The following is a 19,319-nucleotide window of genomic DNA, read 5'->3' as shown; positions in this document are numbered from 1 at the left end:
TGTAGTTTTCTTATCTTTTTCTGTGCATGTGTCTTTTCTTTGGCTTCTATCTAAACCTTCTCTTTATCTCTGGTTTTCAGCAATTTGATTATAACATACCTGACAGTAGTTTTGTGTTTATTCTGCTTAGGATTTTCTGGACTTCTTAAATCTAAAGATTTATACTTTTCTTCAAATATGGAAAAATTTCAGCAATTATTCCTTCTTTCTCCTCTCCGTTCTAGAGTTTCATATGGTAGATCAGTTACTATTACCCCATAGATAAATGTAGTGAATACCACTGTTCTTTTTCAGTCTTTTTTTTTTTATATATATTAATTTTGGGTACATTCTATTATCATTCTTAAATTTACTTATTCTGCTTTCTGTGGTATCTAATCTGTTAAGATTACACAGTAAATTTTAAATTTCAGATATTTTACTTTTCATTGCTATATGTTCCTCCACCATTTGATTCTTTTATACATCTTCCATTCTTCCTTGTTGAGTTAAGTGCTTGAAAATGTTTATAACAGTTGTTTTATTATCCTTTCCTGCCAGTTCTATCACCTCTATCATTTCTAGATTTGTTTCTATTAGCTAAATTTTCTTTTAGTTATGGCTCACTTTTTTCTCTCCTTGGTATACTTACATTTTTTATTTAATAGACATTACAGATGCTACATTGGTGAATGTCTTAATTTTGTTTTTCTAAAAGTGTTGGGCGCTTTTTTTTTTTGGAGGCAGTTATTTGTGGGTCAGTTGATCCCTTAGAGACCTCTTTTTAAGCTTTGCTGGGGTGGGTCTAGAATAATCATTTCAAAGACAGTGCAGTGACTCTGGATTCTCCATTAAATGCCCTGGGTGATTACCAAGGACTTGCCATTCTGGATGGTCAGAGGTCATCCTGTATAAGCAACAGCAATGTTCATGTTGCAGATCCCTGATCATTCTTCCCCCCAGACTTGTGAATTTCACCTTGTGCACGGAAGGCCCAATACAACAAGGACCCAAAGGCACCATCATTTTCTGTGTAGCAGTTTCCTTTCTGCAACTCTGTTCTGTAGTAACCACTCACTCTCTGTGATTGCCTTTCCTGCACTGTGATCTGGAATACATCTCCAGGCAGAAAGCTGGGGGAAATGTGGTATTCACTGCATTTATTTTTGTCTTAAGAGAATCCCATCGTGTATAGTCTGCTGTCCAATGTCTGAGAACAAATGAATCACATTTTGTCCAGCCTTCTAGTTGCTTATAGCAGGAAGGTAAGTCCAGTCCTTCAGGACCTGAAACAGTTGTCATTTTACCTAATGAGGAACCAATGAAAATTCCAGCAAGTTAATGTGTACAAGTGACAAATCAAAAGGACTAAAAGGACAAGCATTTGCTAGAATAGGGCTGGCAGCTCATAATAAATTTTATTTCCCTAGGGTCCAAGAAAAGCTATTCCTAGCCATCTAATGTTTGGCTTTATGATACTTTAAATTCAATGCAGATGTATCAGCAAAGGCTGACAAATAGTTAGCCTTACTAGTCTCTAAAATGGTCAAGTTGTTAAAAGAATAGTCAAACACTTCACTTTCAATAAATCTTAGTCTTTCTTCCTTTCTTTCTCCTAAATAGTTGATGTACAGCAATAGTTCTCAATCTTTTCTAATTAGAAACCATTCAAATTCTCAACCACCTCTTCAATTATCCTAGTCTATGCCTCACTTGGATATTATAATAGTTGCCTAAGTAGATTCTTTGCTTCCCTTTCCAAAGAAGCCAATGTGACCCTTTTAAAAGGTAAGTCAGGTTATTCTTGCCACAAATGCATGACTACAGTCTGATCATGAGAAAATATCAAACAAATCCAAACTAAGACATTCTACAATGTAACTGACTAGTGTATTCATTAAAAATCTCCAAGTTCATGAAAGACAAGAAAAGTACAAGCAACTATCATGTATAGAAGGCAACTAAGGAGTCAGAACAACTAAATGCAATGTGATATTTAGGACTAGACACTAACACAGAAAAACAACCTTCAGTTAAAAAATGTCCAATTTGAATAAAGTCTATAGTTTAGCAAATATTATACTAATTTTTGTTTCCTGGTTTTGATAATCTTAACATGTCTAGATAAGTTGTTAGCATTACAGCAAGCTCAGTGAAGGGAATACTCTGTATTATTTCTGTAAATTTTCTATAAACCCCAAATTACTTCAAAATAAAGTATTTTAAGGTAACTTAAAGGAATGAAAAGTAAATCAAGTGTCTTCTCTACTTAAAATCCTCAAAAAATTTTGTGTTAATTAGATCAAGAAAGACCCACTGTCTGTTTTCATAAAGTAAAAATTTCCTGGAACACAACCCCATCCATTCATTTACATATTATTTCTGGCTGTTTTCAGGCTACAACAGCAGAGCTGAATAGATGCAACGGAAACTGCACAGCATGCAAAGCCTAAAATATCTGCCATGCAGCCCTATAAAAAAACCTTGTTAGTCCCCTTAGAGTAAAAACAAAGTTCTTAAAACGGCCTGTAGCGTCCTATGTGACATGGCCCACCCCACTCTTTCTCTGACTTCCTCCTGCTAGTGAACCTCTCATCTTTTCTTTTCCAGCCCTACAGGCCTCTCCCTGCTGTTTCACAAAATGTGCCAAGCAATACTCTTGCCTTAGACCCTTTGCACATGCTGTTATTCAGCTTGGAATAATCAACCTTTGCATCCTTCAGGTCTTTACCCACATGTCCTGACCACTCTAATAAACCATCCCCTGGCAACCTCATACTCCCTTTCCTATTGCTCTGATTTACTCTTCAAGCATTTACTACCACTTAATGTATTATGTATTGGGTTTTTTTTTTTAAGATTTTATTTATTCATGAGAGACACACAGAGAGAGGCAGAGACACAGGTAGAGGGAGAAGCAGGCTCCATGTGGGGAGCCCAATGTGGGACTTGATTCCAGGATCCCGGGATCATGACCTGAGCCAAAGGTAGATACTCAACCACTGAGCTACTCAGGCTCCCCGTATTTGTTTTTTAATATGTCTTTCCAGTAAGTTTCATTGGGCTGAGGTTTTGTTTTATTCAAAGATATGCCTAGTATTTATCACTGTTTTGGTAAATAACTGTTGAAATACATGCAAATTTAATAGGACATTATGTATGTACAATTTCTTCCTAATTGGCATTGTATGATTTGTAACAAATGTATAACATTTTAAAATAAAAATGCTAAAAAAATTATAAGCCAAAACCATTACTGATACACTTAACACTGTAATCTGTAATTTAAAATAAAAAACAGAAACACTAGACAGATACTCAGAAAGTCTACAGAAGACCTGAACAACACTACCAATTTGATCTAACAGACATTTATAAAACACTCCTTCCTCTTGGACAATAGCAGAATCCATTCTTTTAAGCAACATGGAATCTTGTCCAGGATAGATCCTATGCTAGTCCATAAACAAGTACTGATAAATTTAAAAGGCCTGAGTTAGAAACAAAACAATAGAAGGAAATTTGGGAAATCTACAAATAGGTAAAAATTAAACACATTAAATTAAATACATTTCTAAATAACCTATGGGTCAAAGCAGTAATTAGAAAGTATTTTGGTCTGAATGAAAGTAAAATCTGACATACCAGAATTTGTGAGATGAAGCTAATGTGTGCTTAGAGAAAAATTTATAGCTTAAAATTGCCTCTACTAGAAGAGATCTCCAGCCAATAACCTAAGAATTCAGAAAAATCTAGAAAATCTAGGAGTGCCTGGGTGGCACATTCAGTTGAGCATCTTACTCTTGGCTTTAACTCAGGTCATGATCTCAGACTCCCAGGATTCAGCCCCGTGACGGGCTCCATGCTTACCATGGAGTCTACTAGACACTCTATCTTACCCTCCCCGTCTGCCCCTCTCTCGTATGCTGTCCTCTCTCCCTAAAACAAATAAATAAAATCTTTAAAAAAATTCTAGAAAAAAGTATCTAACATTTCAGGAAAACCTAAAAATCTAGGAAAAGAGTAAAGCAAACTAAAAGCAAGCAGAAGGGAAGAAAAATAAAGAATGGAAATTAACATGACAGGAAAATAAATGATGAAGTCAATAAGACTAAAAGGGAATAAAGAGAAAGGAGAGAAAATGAGTGAACATATCAGTGAGGGTGACAAAACATGAGTGACACCTAACTCTGGGAAATGAATAAGGGGTAGTGGAAAGGGAGGTGGGCAGGGGGTTGGGGTGACTGGGTGATGGGCACTGAGGGGGGCACTTGGCGGGATGAGCACTGGGTGTTATGCTATATGTTGGCAAATTGAACTCCCATAAAAAATTAAAAAAAACAAAAGTTAGTTCTTTGAAAAGATCAAAGAATGTCACCTGAATAGCATCATAGGGAGGTCTGCTCTGCCTGACTGCCAGTCAGCCAAGGCTAGAAGCCTCAACAGGTCTCAGAGGGAGGGAAATGGAGAAGGGAAAAGAAGGAAATTGCAGGGGCTTTAGGAAAAGTGAAGACAGGAGACTACTGTTTAGAATAACAGACTCTGTAGACTACTGGGACTCTTCAGCCATGTGCGTGTATAACTAATATATATTTTTTAATGCAGAAAAACAAAAAGAAAGAGAAAAAAGATTCCTGTGGAATCTAGATTACAAGTGAAGGACATAATCTACTATCCAGTGGGTTTTTTAAAATCCTTCCAGTACTTTCATTTTAGTACTTCAATAAATACATGTTCAGTGAATGAAAGAATAATTAGAACAATATCTATACTTCTGCCTTTATTTTAAAAAGATAACAGACAATTATGAGAGCTTGAGAAAACATAACCAGATGGAATACAACTGTTTCAGAAGCTACCTCCTTCTCAGGTGCCTTGCGTGGAAAAGTTCCAAAGCACTCAGGTAACTAATCCCTAGCCGAAAGCACAATAAACTAACTTGAAAAGATTAAGCCACTTATATAGAATTTGCCTAGGAAGCACTGACATTATACAGAATTATCAATGAGAAACAGATACAAAACTGTAAACTCCATTTTCAGTAAGATCCATATTAATAACCAAACTTCTTAAGCTCAAAAGGAACTCAATGTGGTTCCAATAATCAGAGGTAGCCTGAAGAATTGCACAGACTAACTATATTTGCAGCAAGCATCCTGACTCTGTAGCAGTTACAAAGACAGTCTTTGATTTAAAAAAAAAAAGAAAAGAAAAGAAAAGAAAAAAACTAGTCTGGAACACTACTTTGCCCCCTCCCCCCACGTAAACTATTGGCCTAGAGGGGGGAAAAATAAGCTATTTCTTTCTATGAGTCATTAAAAAGGAACCAGCAGAGCAACTATACAAAAATATAAGAGAAAAGGGAGAAGCTCAGCAAAAACAAAAAAACTATATGGCTAGCCAAAAAACAGCTGAAAAATTGTGACCAAATATCTCTCCATTAATTTAAAAGAAAAAACACCCAGTTGAAGCACTTGCTACTATGAAGCAACACCAGATATTAGAAATGACTGTGAGGAGTCTAAATGTCCAAAATATCTAGATCAATCCCAAAACAACAAAATTGGAGGATTTAACCCTACCTGATTTCAATATTTAATTCAAAGTAATAGTAATCAGGATAGTGAGGTGTTTGCATAAGGATCAACCTACACATCAATGTAATAGGACAGAAAAAGACCTAAACCTATATGGTCATTGGATTTACAAAGAAGGCATCAAACTGATCTGGTGGGGAAAGGAAAGTGTCTTCAACAACAGGTAGTGGAGTACATGAACACCCACGTGGAAAAAATGAATGTGAACACCATGTTACTGCACAACCAAAATTAACCCAAGATGGACTGCAGACCTAATAAAGAAGTTAAAACAAAGTTTTCAGAAGAGATAATCTTCACAATTTGGGGCTAAGCAATAATTGCTTAGGTCACAGAGAACAATAATCATAGAAGGAAACACTGATTAAATTAGACTTCATCAAAATTAAAAACTACTCCTCACCAAGAAAATGTGAAACCTGAATTTAATCTTAAGGAAACATGACACAATCCCAAACAGAGACATATTCAAGAATCCTTGCTTCTTTAGAAAAATATATTTAGAAGAAATGCTTTTTTGTTACTGGTATATAGAAATATAAATTGATCTCACTTGGTCACCTTGATAAATTCCCCTATTATTTCTAATAATTTATCTGTTTATTCTTTTGGGTTTTCTGTGTGATCAAAAAATAATTAAGCTCCACTCAAAGTCCAGGATAGGAATACCCAAGCAGCTGAGCCTAAGTCATATGCTTGAACTGGTAAAGCAATTACCTGGGATACTTAGGTTCCATAATGGGAGAGAGGTTTCTTCCCACCAAGATTCATAAAACGGAGAATTCTCCAAATACAAGAACAGAACAGGAAAAACAAATTTTGCTAAAATCCAGAGTAGGAAAACGTTTTGTCAGAAATGGTCGTGACAGAAATAATATAAATGATGGTACAGTATAAAAAATATTATAAAACAGCATAAAATATATAACAAATAATGAGGCACACGGACAACAAAGGATTATTAAAATACAAAGGTTATAATTTAAAGTAAAAGTAAGGTAAAAGTAAACATAAGAATGATACAATCTTAAAATCTGAATATCACACTTGCATTGTACAATGGATCCTTCAGAGTAACTGGAATTTATTCCTCTTAACTCCTGCAATTCTAGAATAGAGTCAAACAGTACATTAACAGTCAACTGTTCAAAACCTTGCGTGTTCTATAAATGTCTCATCATTTATGCCCAACTGACCCCAAGAGAGAAATCACCAGAGAGGAACAAAGAACAAAAATAGATCTAGTAACTATTTTTCTGCGTCTTCTCTCTTCCCAGAGGGGAGTTCTTATGGACCCTCCCCTTCAAGAAAAATAGAACATGAAGAACGGAAAGTCTAACAAGCATAAAAAGATTATACATTTTAACGTCTATAGGTATTCTTCTACACGTTTTTTTTTTCATACATTAAAGTGGACCAAAGGTAATTAACACCTTTACAAAAATTAAAAATGTTTGCGAAAGATCAATTTACTTCTACCTATTTACTCTAAATAAAATTCATACGGGTGATAGGAAAGTTTCATAGAAGGGGTGAGCAAGGACCTGAAGGATGATTAAGAAAGAGAAAGGAAGAGGCAACATTTCAAGCTAAGGAATAACACAAAACTGAAAACACACTAGATCCACATAACAAATTGAGAGTAAAATAACTAGAACACAGACTTATTAATTCTGTGGTATAAAAAAAAAAAAAAACCTTTAATAAGCACATGGGAAACCTGGAAGAGAAGTAGTTTGAGAAAACCAGATATTTTTTTTAAGATTTTATTTATTCATGACAGACAGAAAGAGAGAGAGAGGCAGAGATACAGGCAGAGGGAGAGGGAGAGAAGCAGGCTCCATGCAGGGAGCCCAATGTGGGACTGGATCCCGGGTCTCCAGGATCACACCCCGGGCCAAGGTCGGCTCCAAACCACTGGGCCACCGGGGCTGCCAGAGAAAACCAGATTAACTTAGTTATGGACAGATTAAAAATTGCTCATCAAACCATTTACCATTCAACTAATGTTATTAAGAAGGCAGTTGGAAATATGGGCTTAGGAAGACGCTAGAGATCCAGAGCTAGAAACCATGCAACATGTAGATAGATCATGGTCCTAGTCACAGAATATGTATGCACTTGTTACTAGTGTTAACATACCCTGATCTACCAAACACATAGACCAATAACGATTAATCAAGGTAGAATCAAATATAGTGATTAATATTTTTAAATTGCCTAAAGGCAATTCAATGAATTCTATAAATCAGTTCTGCTCAGGACAGACTTTCTGCCAAATACTGAAATTCTACATAGATACATATACAAATACTGCAATTCAGGAGTCTTCAGAGATCAGAATATTGCAGGCACTCACACTGCACTGTCAGCATGCAACACTTCTCCATGTGTGTGATCTCATTGTGTCTGCCTGCAACACTGTTGAGCTTAAAAGGCTCAATAGCATAATTCTCATTTTAGAGATGATGAAACTGAGAATGAAGAGAGAAAAAACAATCTGCTCAAGTGACAGTAAGTAGCAGAATCCAGGCCCTGAATATGGGTCATCTGACTCTAAACCCAGTGTTATTACACCTTAGTGATCAGGTGAAGGGCTATGGCAAGAGGGTCTGGAATCGTTTTGTACACACATCTGTACCTATAGACTGAAACTAATTTTAAGTTATGATATTTTGATTTATAATAATAAATATATATTTGGTCTTTGTTCCATTTCTGGCACAGAGCTCCCCAAACCCTTGAAATTTCCTAAGCAATGAGAGCAAGACTGTCTTTTGTTATGTTAATAAGGTGCCTTTTTTGATCCACCCCAATGAAGGATGGGGGCTGGCTGCCAGGAGACCCTACTATGTGACCAGAGTGTTGGAACTTTCAATCCCACCCCTCCAACCTCCAGCGAAGGGAGATGACTGGGAGGTTGAATCAATCACCAATGGCCAACAATTTAGTAAGTCATGACTGTAATGAGGCCTCCATAAAAACCCAAAGGACAAGGTTGGGGAGGTTCCACGCTGGTGAATACATAAAGGTGTTGGGAGAATGGCACCCTAAGAGAGTATGGAAGCTCCATGCCCCTTCCTACATACTTTGCCTTATGCATCTCTCCCACCTGGGTGTTTGTCTGTATCCTTTATCATTAATAAATTAATAAACATAGATGTTCTGCAGAGTTCTGTTAGGCACTCCAGCATATTAATCAAACCCAAGAAGGAGGTCTTTGGAACCTCCAGTCTATAGCTGGTTGGTCAGAAACACAGGGCTTGCAACTGGCATCTGAATTATGTGTGTATGTGGGGGCAAGGAGCAACTTGGTACAACTAAGCCCTTAACCTGTGAGATCTGTAGCTAACTTCAGGAAGATAGCATCAGAATTCAGTTAAGCTGTAGGACATCCAGCTGCTGTCACAGAGAATTCCTTGGTGTGGGGAAAAGCTTCCACACATTTGCTGACCAAAAGTGTCAATGAAGTGTCTGTGTAAAAGCAGAGACACAGAGAGAAGAAACATAGTAGGGAAGAATAGAGTTTTTCCCTACAAAGGAAGAAAAAAATTGAGTTTTTCCTTTACACAAATGTATATTTCTTTCCTTTCTAGTGTTAAGGCTTTTCTTTCTCTCATTAAAAAACCAGTACATGCTCAGTATTCTAGTTTTACAAAACTGTATACAAGACAAAGCGGCATATCCCCATAATCCGAATCCTCATGATATCTGCTAGAATAGTTTAGAATATATTCCACAAGACCATTTTCTCTATTCATCTAATTAATGCACATGTAAGAGCTGTATAAAAGTGTGTATGAGCTTGAATATATTTACACACTTGCAAATGTTTTTACTGGATCAATTTTTAGAAGCAGAATGTTAGGTCCCCGAGTACAGTACTTGAAATTTTAATAGCTATTGTCAAATTGCTTTCCAAGGAGATTGTACCAATTTCTACTATACAATGTGTGACTGACAAATAAAATTTGTATAAATATAAATGGCCAAAAGACATATAAGCCAAGAGATTATACAATTTCTACTAACATACAATATGCGACTGACAAATAAAATCTGTGTAAGTACAAGTGGTCAAAAGACATATAAACCAATATTTAATCCCATTTGGTAAAGAAACCCAAATTAAACAAAAGTAGTATATTATTTTTATCCATCAACTTGGCAAAAAATAATTAAAGACTAATATTATCTAGCAGAGCATGGGGACAAGAAAACAAGCTCTCTCACAGACTGCTGAAAAGGGATAACCTGGATTAATTTCTGTAGGGCATTTTGGCCATCTATGAACATTTTAATGCATATGGACTATGACCCAGCAATTCCACATTTAGGAATGGATCCCACATCAGTAAGTATACAAGTGCCCAACAATTTATTTACAGTAATGCACAGAGCAGTCTTAAAAGGGGGGGAGGGGCAAAAAATTTGTACAGAGTCTAAATGTTTATCAATCAGAAATTAAGTCAATTATGTTAAAACTATACAATGGAATACTTTGTAGTCATAAAAAAACGATGATGATACTCTTTTTAGCATAGAAAAATGATATGAAAAAATGTACAGAACAATTGCATTTATATATAAATGTATACAAGTCATAGAAAAAGTTCTTTTTTTTTAATTTTTATTTATTTATGATAGTCACAGAGAGAGAGAGAGAGAGAGGGGCAGAGACACAGGCAGAGGGAGAAGCAGGCTCCATGCACCGGGAGCCCAACGTGGGATTCGATCCCGGGTCTCCAGGATCGCGCCCTGGGCCAAAGGCAGGCGCCAAACCGCTGCGCCACCCATGGATCCCCAAGTTCTTAAAATGTATTTCAGAATATCCATAGTATTTCTATTTACATGGAGGAGAAGTTAAATTTTCATTATACATTTCTGTAATTGTTTTAAATGGTATGCTTGTTTTAAATTGTTTTAAATGTATGCTTTCTTTATACTAAAGAAAACATTAAGAACATTTTCCTTTTAAAAGGCATGAGAAACCATGAAAAGTTGGGAATCAGTAAGCCAGAACCAGATAATCTCCTAAGTCCTTTCATATTCTGAAATTCTATGTGATTATTAAGAAAATATTCCAGGGGCTTTTTTCCCTTCATTATTCGCAAAAAGCATATTCAATATGCTTTCCCTAGGTCTTGCAAGGAGACTGAAATATAAGAAATGTTTCACATTCTTATCCATATTTTGACTTTTAAAATAATAATGATGGCTGAGGAGCTCCTGGATGCCTCAGTTGGTTAAGCATCTGCCTTCAGCTCAGGTCAGGTCAGATTCCTGGGATCAAGCCCCCGCATCAGGCTCCCTACTCAGTGGGCTGCCTGCTTCTCCCTCTTCTTCTGCCTCTCTCCTTGCTTGTGCTCTCTCTCTCTCTCAAATGAATAAATAAATAAAATATTTTTAAAAAATAGTGATGACTGCCTCTTGGAAGTACACAGGAGAGGTGGAGAAAATAAAGAAATGATAAAACCGCAACCTATGCAAAGCCTTTCTCAGGTTTCAAAACTCCCAAAGAAAATCAGTGCAAATCTCCAAATTTAAGCCCTACAGGTAAAAACGGGGACTCACTGCTCTTAAAGATTTATGAATATAATATTATCCTACTCACAACAAGTTATTATTCCTGGACTGTTACTGCAGGAGACAAGTTAAGGCAAACACAACAAGCTACACTTAAGTTTAATATCAGAAAGAATGTATTACCTAACCTTGATTCATCACATTTTTAAAAGTGTATTAAAACATTCAATTATGGCTTCAACTCTTATAGATTAAAAGTAGCAAAAAATAATGACAATTAAATAATTACCTCTCCTATGAAGACTACTATAACACAGTCCAACTTCTCTTCAGGATACAGATTATCAATAAGGGAATGAAGAGTTTCTATGAGGTAAGATTTAACTTCTCTCTTCACTGTGGGAATTCCCATTACTATTGACACTGCAACAAAATAATGATAGTCATTACATAAAAAGATTTCACAAAGACAGTATAAAATAATACTAGTATTTCAAAAGTGATTATACCCTCTCAAGTTGATAGAAATAACTGAGAAATCAAAATACACTATTCAACAATAATTGAGGAATCAGAATATACTACTATACAGAGAAAAATAATCACAGGATATAAAGGCATACCCATAACAGTGTAATTCTTTTCCACAGGGCTTATCCATTAAAAAAGTCAATGTACTGATAAAAATGAAGACTTTAAACCTCACATGAAAAACAAGTGACTGTAAAGTATAAACAAATATAAATTATACAATTGAAAATCAGAAGCACTGAACACATCTTTAAAATGTCTCAAAAAAAATCAATGTCTCAGATATCATGTATATAATGCAATCAGAAGGACACAACATCCCTTCTATGGTTTTCTTGCCAAAAATGCATAACCTCAATCTAACCATGAATACTAGACAAATCCAAATTAAGGGGATAATCCACAAAATAATTGTCCAGGTATTCTCTGATGTGTCACGATCAGGAAAGACAAAGAAAGAATAAGGAACTGTCCAAGATGGCAGAAGATGAAGGAGACATGACAAGCAAATGAAATACGGATCCTGAATTGGATCCTGGAATAGAAAAAGAAGAAGGATGAGAAAATGACAAAATCTGAATAGGATCTACTAAGGTTAGTTAACACTATAACATCAACATGTCAAGTTCCTGGTTTTGATCATTACATTATATTTACATAAAATTTGAACCCTTAAGGGAACCGGGTGAGATATATGAAAACACCGTGCATACTATCTGTGCAACTTTCTGTAAGTCTAAAATTACAGCCAGTTCTACTATAATGCTTGTTTTGGAACACAAATTTTTTCCTGAGTGATTAATGTATTGGGAAATTCTCTGTGCAATTTCTCCTCTGGGACAAGCATTCACTAGATAAACACAGAAAATGACATCCATTTGAAATGAGTTCAAAAAACAGAACCAAGCAATGTAGCAATACACAAACCGTATGTATATACTTCTACCTTCTACCATCTGTCTCAGTTTACTGATGCTAAGAACCACACATATCTAGTGTTGAAATTTCTACCAGATTGCAAATAATCTGCCTTGCCTCACACTTCTCAGAACCTTCCAAGCTGCAATTCTTATGAAGCCCAGCAAATCTCAAGTATTATTCAGTGCCACGTTTACTATAGTATGTTGTATTTCTTAATAATTTCACGGTATAAAACTGCGCTGTTTATGTTTTTTGTCTTTTTGTATGTGTAACCGACAAAGTTTCTGACCACTGTAACACTGACTTTTCTCCTTTTATTGCACAATTCTCCACAGCATGATAAACTTTAGGAATGTATATATTGTGTTATAATAGGACTGTATTCCACAGGAAGTCTTTTTTAAATGACACCTTAATATCCTGTTATATAGTAGTAGAGAGATATTTTGCAAATGTTAAAAATATTTGTCTCAATGCAACAATTTATTGGAAATGCTACAAAATATTTAGAATTCATAAAATCTTGAAATTAAAAGGAAGCTTGAATCTACCAGAATCTACCATGCCAGTTAGTTACACCATACACAAAAATAAACTCAAAACAGATTAAAAACCCAAATGTGAGACATGAAACCATATAAATCCTAGAAGACAATATTGGCAATAATTTCTCTGACAATGGCCATAGCAACATTTTTCTAGGTATGTCTCCTGAGGCAAGGGAAACAAAAGCAAAAATGAACTACTGAAACTATATCAAAATAAAAAGCTCCTGCACAAAGGAAACTTTTGACAAAACTAAAAGACAACCAACTGAATAGGAAAAGGTATTTGCAAATGACATATCTAATAAAGTGCTGGTATCCAAAATATGTAAAGAACTAATACAACTCAACTTTTTTTTTTTTTTCAAAAAAACAAAACAAAACAAAACAAAACAATCCAATTAAAATGTGGGCAGAAGGGCAGCCTGGGTGGCTCAGTGGTTTAGTATCACCTTTAGCCCAGGGCATGATCCTGGGGACCTGGGATTGAGTCCCACATTGGGCTCCCTGCATGGAGCCTGCTTCTTCCTCTGCCTGTGTCTCTGCCTCCCTATCTCTCTGTCCCTCATGAGTAAATAAATAAAACCTTTAAAAAAATAAAACAAATAAAAAAAATAAAAAAAAAATAAAATAAAATAAAATAAAATAAAATAAAATAAAATAAATAAAATAAAATAAAGGCAGAAGATATGAACAGATATTTCTCCAAAGAGGACATACAGATGGCCAACAAAACACATGAAAAGATGCCTGACGTCATCACTAAAGAAATGCAAATCAAAACCACAATGAGATAATACCTCACATCTGTCAGAATGGCTAAAATCAACAACACAAGAAACAACATGTGTTGATAAAGACATGGAGAAAAAGCCTCATGCATTGTTGGTAGAAATTCAAACTGGTGCAGCCACTGCAGAAAACAGTATAGAGGTTCCTCAAAAATTAAAAATAGAACTACCCTATGATCTAGAAATTGCACTACTGGGTATTTACCCAAAGAATATGAAAACATTAATTCAAAAGATATATGCAACCCTATGTTTATTGCAGCATTATTTACAATAGCCAAATAATGGAAGCAGCCGAAGTGTCCATGGAGTAATGAAAGGATAAAGAAGATGAGGTATATATACACACAATGGAATATTACTCACCCATAAAAAGAATATAGTCTTGCCATTTGCAACAACATGGATGGAGCTGGAATAAGTCAATCAGAAAAAAACAAATACCATATGATTTAACCCACAAGTGGAATTATGAAACAAAACAAAGGGGAAAAAAAAGACACAAACTGAAAACACAGACTCCTAACTGTAGAGAACAAAGAGATGGTTATAACAGAGGAGGTGAGCACAAGGATAGATGAAATAGGTGATGGGGATTAAAGAATACACTTACCATGATGAGTACTGAGTTACACATAAAACTGTTGAATCACTGTATTGTACACCTGAAGCTAATCTAACACTATATATTAACTGTACTGAAATTAAAATTTAAAAAGCAATAATACTCCTCCCAATAAAAAAGAATATTGAGACCCAAATGGTTTAAAAGCTATCCCCAAAGATGGGTGTCACATTCCTCTCTTCCATTTTCAGATGAAAAACTTCCCAGGGCTCAAAAAGAGATCTGTCATATTTGGACTTCTGGGAAGACGGCAGAGTAGTAAGATCCTGAACTCATGGACACACAGTGCAACTAACTCTGAAAAAGACTCAAAGACTGGCACAAATTAATTGTAGAGAAGGTTACACTGAAAAGTGCAAGAGGGGTAGAAACACACTTAGGAACCAAACCTCTGTGAGACTAGCCACACAGAGGAGGGATACCACAAGCATCGAGAAGGTATCACAGGCACAGACAAACTACCCTGCAAAGAACAATCTCCATAACATCTGGCTTTGAAAACCAGTGGGCTTAACTTCCAGAGTTCTACAATCAGCAGACCTTAACTCCAGGTACATTAAAATCAGCTGGCTTAGCTCCAGGAGCGCTCAAGGATAATAGGAAACCGAGTCCCCACCTTTAAAGAGGCAGCATAACAAATAACTCTGCAGAGACACAAGAAAGCAGTAGTTTGGAAAGTGCCTGGGGTATCTCGGATTTTGTACTGGAGGTTCAGGAATCTTTAGAAGACTTTAAGAACAAAAGTGCTGGCAAGCACCATTCTCTTACCCCAGCCTCCCTCCCTACTCCCTGATATAGGCAGACACCTGTAGTAACTAGCACAAACACTCTCTACGTACTCTGCTAGCACCAAGTGCCCCACCATGTTCCCCATCAGAGGCACCACATCCAACCTGACCTACTCTGCAGGCATGCCTCCAAGGCCACTTCTGCCCCAACATACCATGCAAGCAACCCCAGCAGGGACCAGTGCTACTCCAAAGTGACTCTTGCTCTGGGGTGGAGGGAATATAATCACACAAACCAGTGTACCCAACAGTCCCAGAAGCCAAACCTTATAGCTAGCAGTGCAGAGATAGTGCCCTGCAGCACGGTGCACCTGCAGTCCCAGAGCACATAATGAAGGGCAGCCATCCAGTCTGATTACTGACCTGCCTGCCACAAGCCCCTAACAGCATAGGGACCAAACCCTGACCAGTGTACCCCAAACCGGTGAAGCGGGCCTTTGCAGCCACTGGACTGAAGATAAGTGCAGCTCAGTCACACAGCAGGGCTCACACAGCCTCACAAGAGACATCTGACACGCCTGGTTCCAGTGAACAGAGGACATTGTGCTGCAAGACATCACATCTTGCATCTCATCTTCTTATGAAGAAGAGCTCTTCTTCATAAGGCCACTTACGGAGATATACCTGATCAGGAGATATAGCTGACAGAAACAAACACAGAGTTAGACAAAATGAGGAAACAGAGCAATATGGCCCAAATGAAAGAACAGGACAAAATCACAGCAAGAGAGCTAAAGGAAATGGAATATGCCTGATAAAGAATTCAAATAACGGTCATAAAGATACTCACTGGACTTGAAAAAAAAAGTGGAGGATCTCAGTAAGACCTTCAACAAAGAGATAGAAAATATAAAAAAGAACCAGTCAGAAATGAAAAATTCAATAACTAAAATCCAAAATACACTAGAGCAAATTGACAGCAGACTACAGGAGGCAGAAAAACTAAGCAGTGATCTGCAAGACAGAGTAATGGAAAGCAACCACGCCAAACAGCAAAAAGTGAAAATATATATATATAAAAAAAAAAAGAGAACGGGTTCAGCAAACTCAATAATATCATCAAACGTAGTAACATTCACATTATAGAGATCCCAGAAGAAGAAAGAAGGCAACACAAGACTTGTTTGAAGAAATAACTGCTGAAAATTTCCCTACTTTGGGGAAGGAAACAGACATCCAGACCCAGGAAGCACAGAAAGCCCCCAACAAAATTTACCCAAGGAGGTGCATACCTAGACACATAATAATTAAAATGACAAAAATAAGTAATAAAGAGAGAATATTTTAAAAAGCAAGAGAAAAGAAAACAGTTATATATAAGGGAAACCACATAAGGCTATTAGTTGATTTTAAAATAGAAAATTTGTGGGCCAGAATAGAGTGGCACAATATATTCAAAGTCCTGAAAAGATAAAACAGGCAACCAAGAAAACACTATTCAGTAAGGCAGTCATTCAGAATAGGAGACACAATGACTTTCCCAGACAAACAAAAGTTAAAAGAGTTCATCACAATTAAACCAGGTTTACAAAAAAATGTTAAAGGGAATTCTCTGAGTAAGAAAAAAAGGCCATAATTAGGCATAAGAAAATTAAGGAAGGGAAAAAGTTCACAGGTAAATGCAAAGATACAATAAAAATAGTAGATTAATCACTTATAAACCAGTATGGAAATTAAAGCATAAAAGGAGTAAAATCAATTTTAAGTATAAAAATCAGTTAGGAGATTCATAAAAGTACGTATGACATCATATACATAAACCAGGGGGTGGAGAGCACATAGGAAAATTTCAGTGCTTTTAGAAAGGGTTCAAAAATTTAAGTGATGATCAACTTAATACAGACTGCTATACACATAGGGTATCTTAAATGAACCTAATGGTAACAAACAAACAAACAAACAAACAAAAAACAAGAGAAAGGTATCCCAGCATAACACTAAAGAAATCCATCAAACTGCAGAGGAAAGAGCAAGAGAAGAAGAATGAAAGAATTGCAAAACAACCAGACAAGTAACAAAATGATATTATGTACATACTTATCAATAATTATTTTAAATGTAAATGGACTAAATACTCCAATCAAAAGACATAAGGTGCCTGAATGGATAAGAAAGCAAGACCCATATATATGCTGCCTATAAGAGACTCACTTCAGACTTAAAGACACATGCAGATTGACAATGAAGTGATGGAAAAACACTTACCATACCAATGGAAATAAAAATAAGACTGGGAAAACAATATTTCTATCAGACAAAAAAGACTACAAAACACTGTAAGAAGAGACAAAGGACACTACATAATGATAAAGCGAACTATCCAACAAAAGGATGTAACAATTGTAAATATTTATGCACCCAACATTGGGGCACTTAAATAATAAAACTATTAATAGACATAAAAGAAGAAATTAAGAGTACTATAATAATATTAGGAGATACCCACTTAGAGTAATGGATAGATCAAGACAGAAAATCAACAAGAGAACAGAGACTTTGAATGATAAATTAGATATATTTTGAACATTCAATCCAAAACTGGCTGATTACACATTCTTTTCAAGGGGATATGGGACATTCTCAGATTGTTAGACCACAAAACAAGCCTCAATAAATTAAAAAAGACTGAAATCATGTCATCCGTCTTTTCCAACCACAATAGTATGAAACTAGAAATCAATCACAAGAAAAAAATCTGTAAAAATACAAATACATGAGAATAAATAAGAAGCTACTAAACAATGAATGGGTCAACCAAGAAATCAAACAAGAATAAAAAAAAATACATGGGGAACACGAAAATGAAAACACAACAGTCCAAATCTTCGGGAGGCAGCAAAAACTGTTCTAAGAAAAAAGTTTATAGCAACACAGGCTTACTCAAGAAACAAGAAAAATATCAGGTAAACAACATAACATAACATTTAAGGACCTAGAAAAAGAACAAACAAAGCAAAGCCCAATGCCAGTAAAAGGAAGGAAATAATAAAGATTAGAGCAGGAATAAATGAAAGAGAGACTTAAAAAACAATGACACAGATCAATAAAGCTAGGACATGGTTCTTTGAAAAGATCAAGAAAATTAATATCCCTTCAGTAAGATTCACCGAGAGAAAAAGACTCAAATAAAATCAGAAATGAAATAGGAGAAATAATACCACCATCACAGAAATGCAAAAGTTTGTAAAAGAATATTATAAAAAATAATATGCCAACATATTGGACAATGTAAAAGAAATGGATAAATTCCTAGAAACCTACAACCTTCTAAAACTGAATCAGGAAAAAAAAAAAAAGTAAACAGATTACTAGCAACAAAATTGAATCAGTAATTTTAAAAACTCCAAAAAAAAACAAAAGCCCAGGACCAGATGGCTTTATAGGTGAATTCTACCAAACATTTAAAGAAGAGTTAATACCTATTCTTCTCAAATTATTTCCAAAAAAATCCCACCAAAAACAGAAAAGGATGGAAAGCTTCCAAATTCATTCTCTAAGTCCAGCATTACCCTGATACCAAAACCAGAGAGAGGCACTACAAAAAAAGAAAACTACAGGCCAGTATCTTTCATAAACATGGATGCAAAAATCCTCAACAAAATATTAGCAAACTGAACCAACAATACAATAAAAATCATTCACCACTATCAAGTGGGATTTCTGGTGGCTCAATATTCACAAACAAATCAACATGATACATTACAACAACAAGAGAAAAGACAAAAACCATATGATCATCTCAATAAATGCAGAAAAAGCATTTGACAAAATCCAGTATCTGTCATGATAAAAACTTTCAAAAAAGTGGGTTTAGAGGGAACATACCACAACATAGTAAAGATCATATATGAAAAATCCACAGCTAGCATCACAGTCCATGGTGAAAAACTGAGAGCTATTCCTCTGAGATCAGGAACAAGCCAAATATATCCACTCTTACTACCATTATTCAACTCAGGAATCAAAGTCCTAGCCACAGCAATCAGACAAGAATAAGATATAAAAGGTAAGGAAAA

At 35.7% G+C, this 19,319-nt stretch overlaps 1 protein-coding gene across 6 annotated transcripts in view; it reads right to left on the bottom strand.

Moving 5' to 3' along the window:
• Positions 1-19,319, bottom strand: part of MGAT4A (alpha-1,3-mannosyl-glycoprotein 4-beta-N-acetylglucosaminyltransferase A) — a 155,593-nt gene that overhangs the window by 43,420 nt on the left and 92,854 nt on the right. For all 6 annotated transcript variants that reach the window (XM_077915096.1, XM_077915094.1, XM_077915097.1 and 3 more), the window contains one exon: positions 11,392-11,525. In XM_077915096.1, coding sequence (XP_077771222.1) covers positions 11,392-11,525 — 134 coding nt within the window. The remainder of the gene's footprint in view (positions 1-11,391; positions 11,526-19,319) is intronic.

Source organism: Canis aureus, chromosome 11 (assembly GCF_053574225.1).
Source record: "Canis aureus isolate CA01 chromosome 11, VMU_Caureus_v.1.0, whole genome shotgun sequence".
Taxonomy (NCBI): domain Eukaryota; kingdom Metazoa; phylum Chordata; class Mammalia; order Carnivora; family Canidae; genus Canis; species Canis aureus.
The sequence above is the reverse complement of the archived record's forward strand: the minus strand, read 5'-3'. Positions and strand labels throughout refer to the sequence as shown.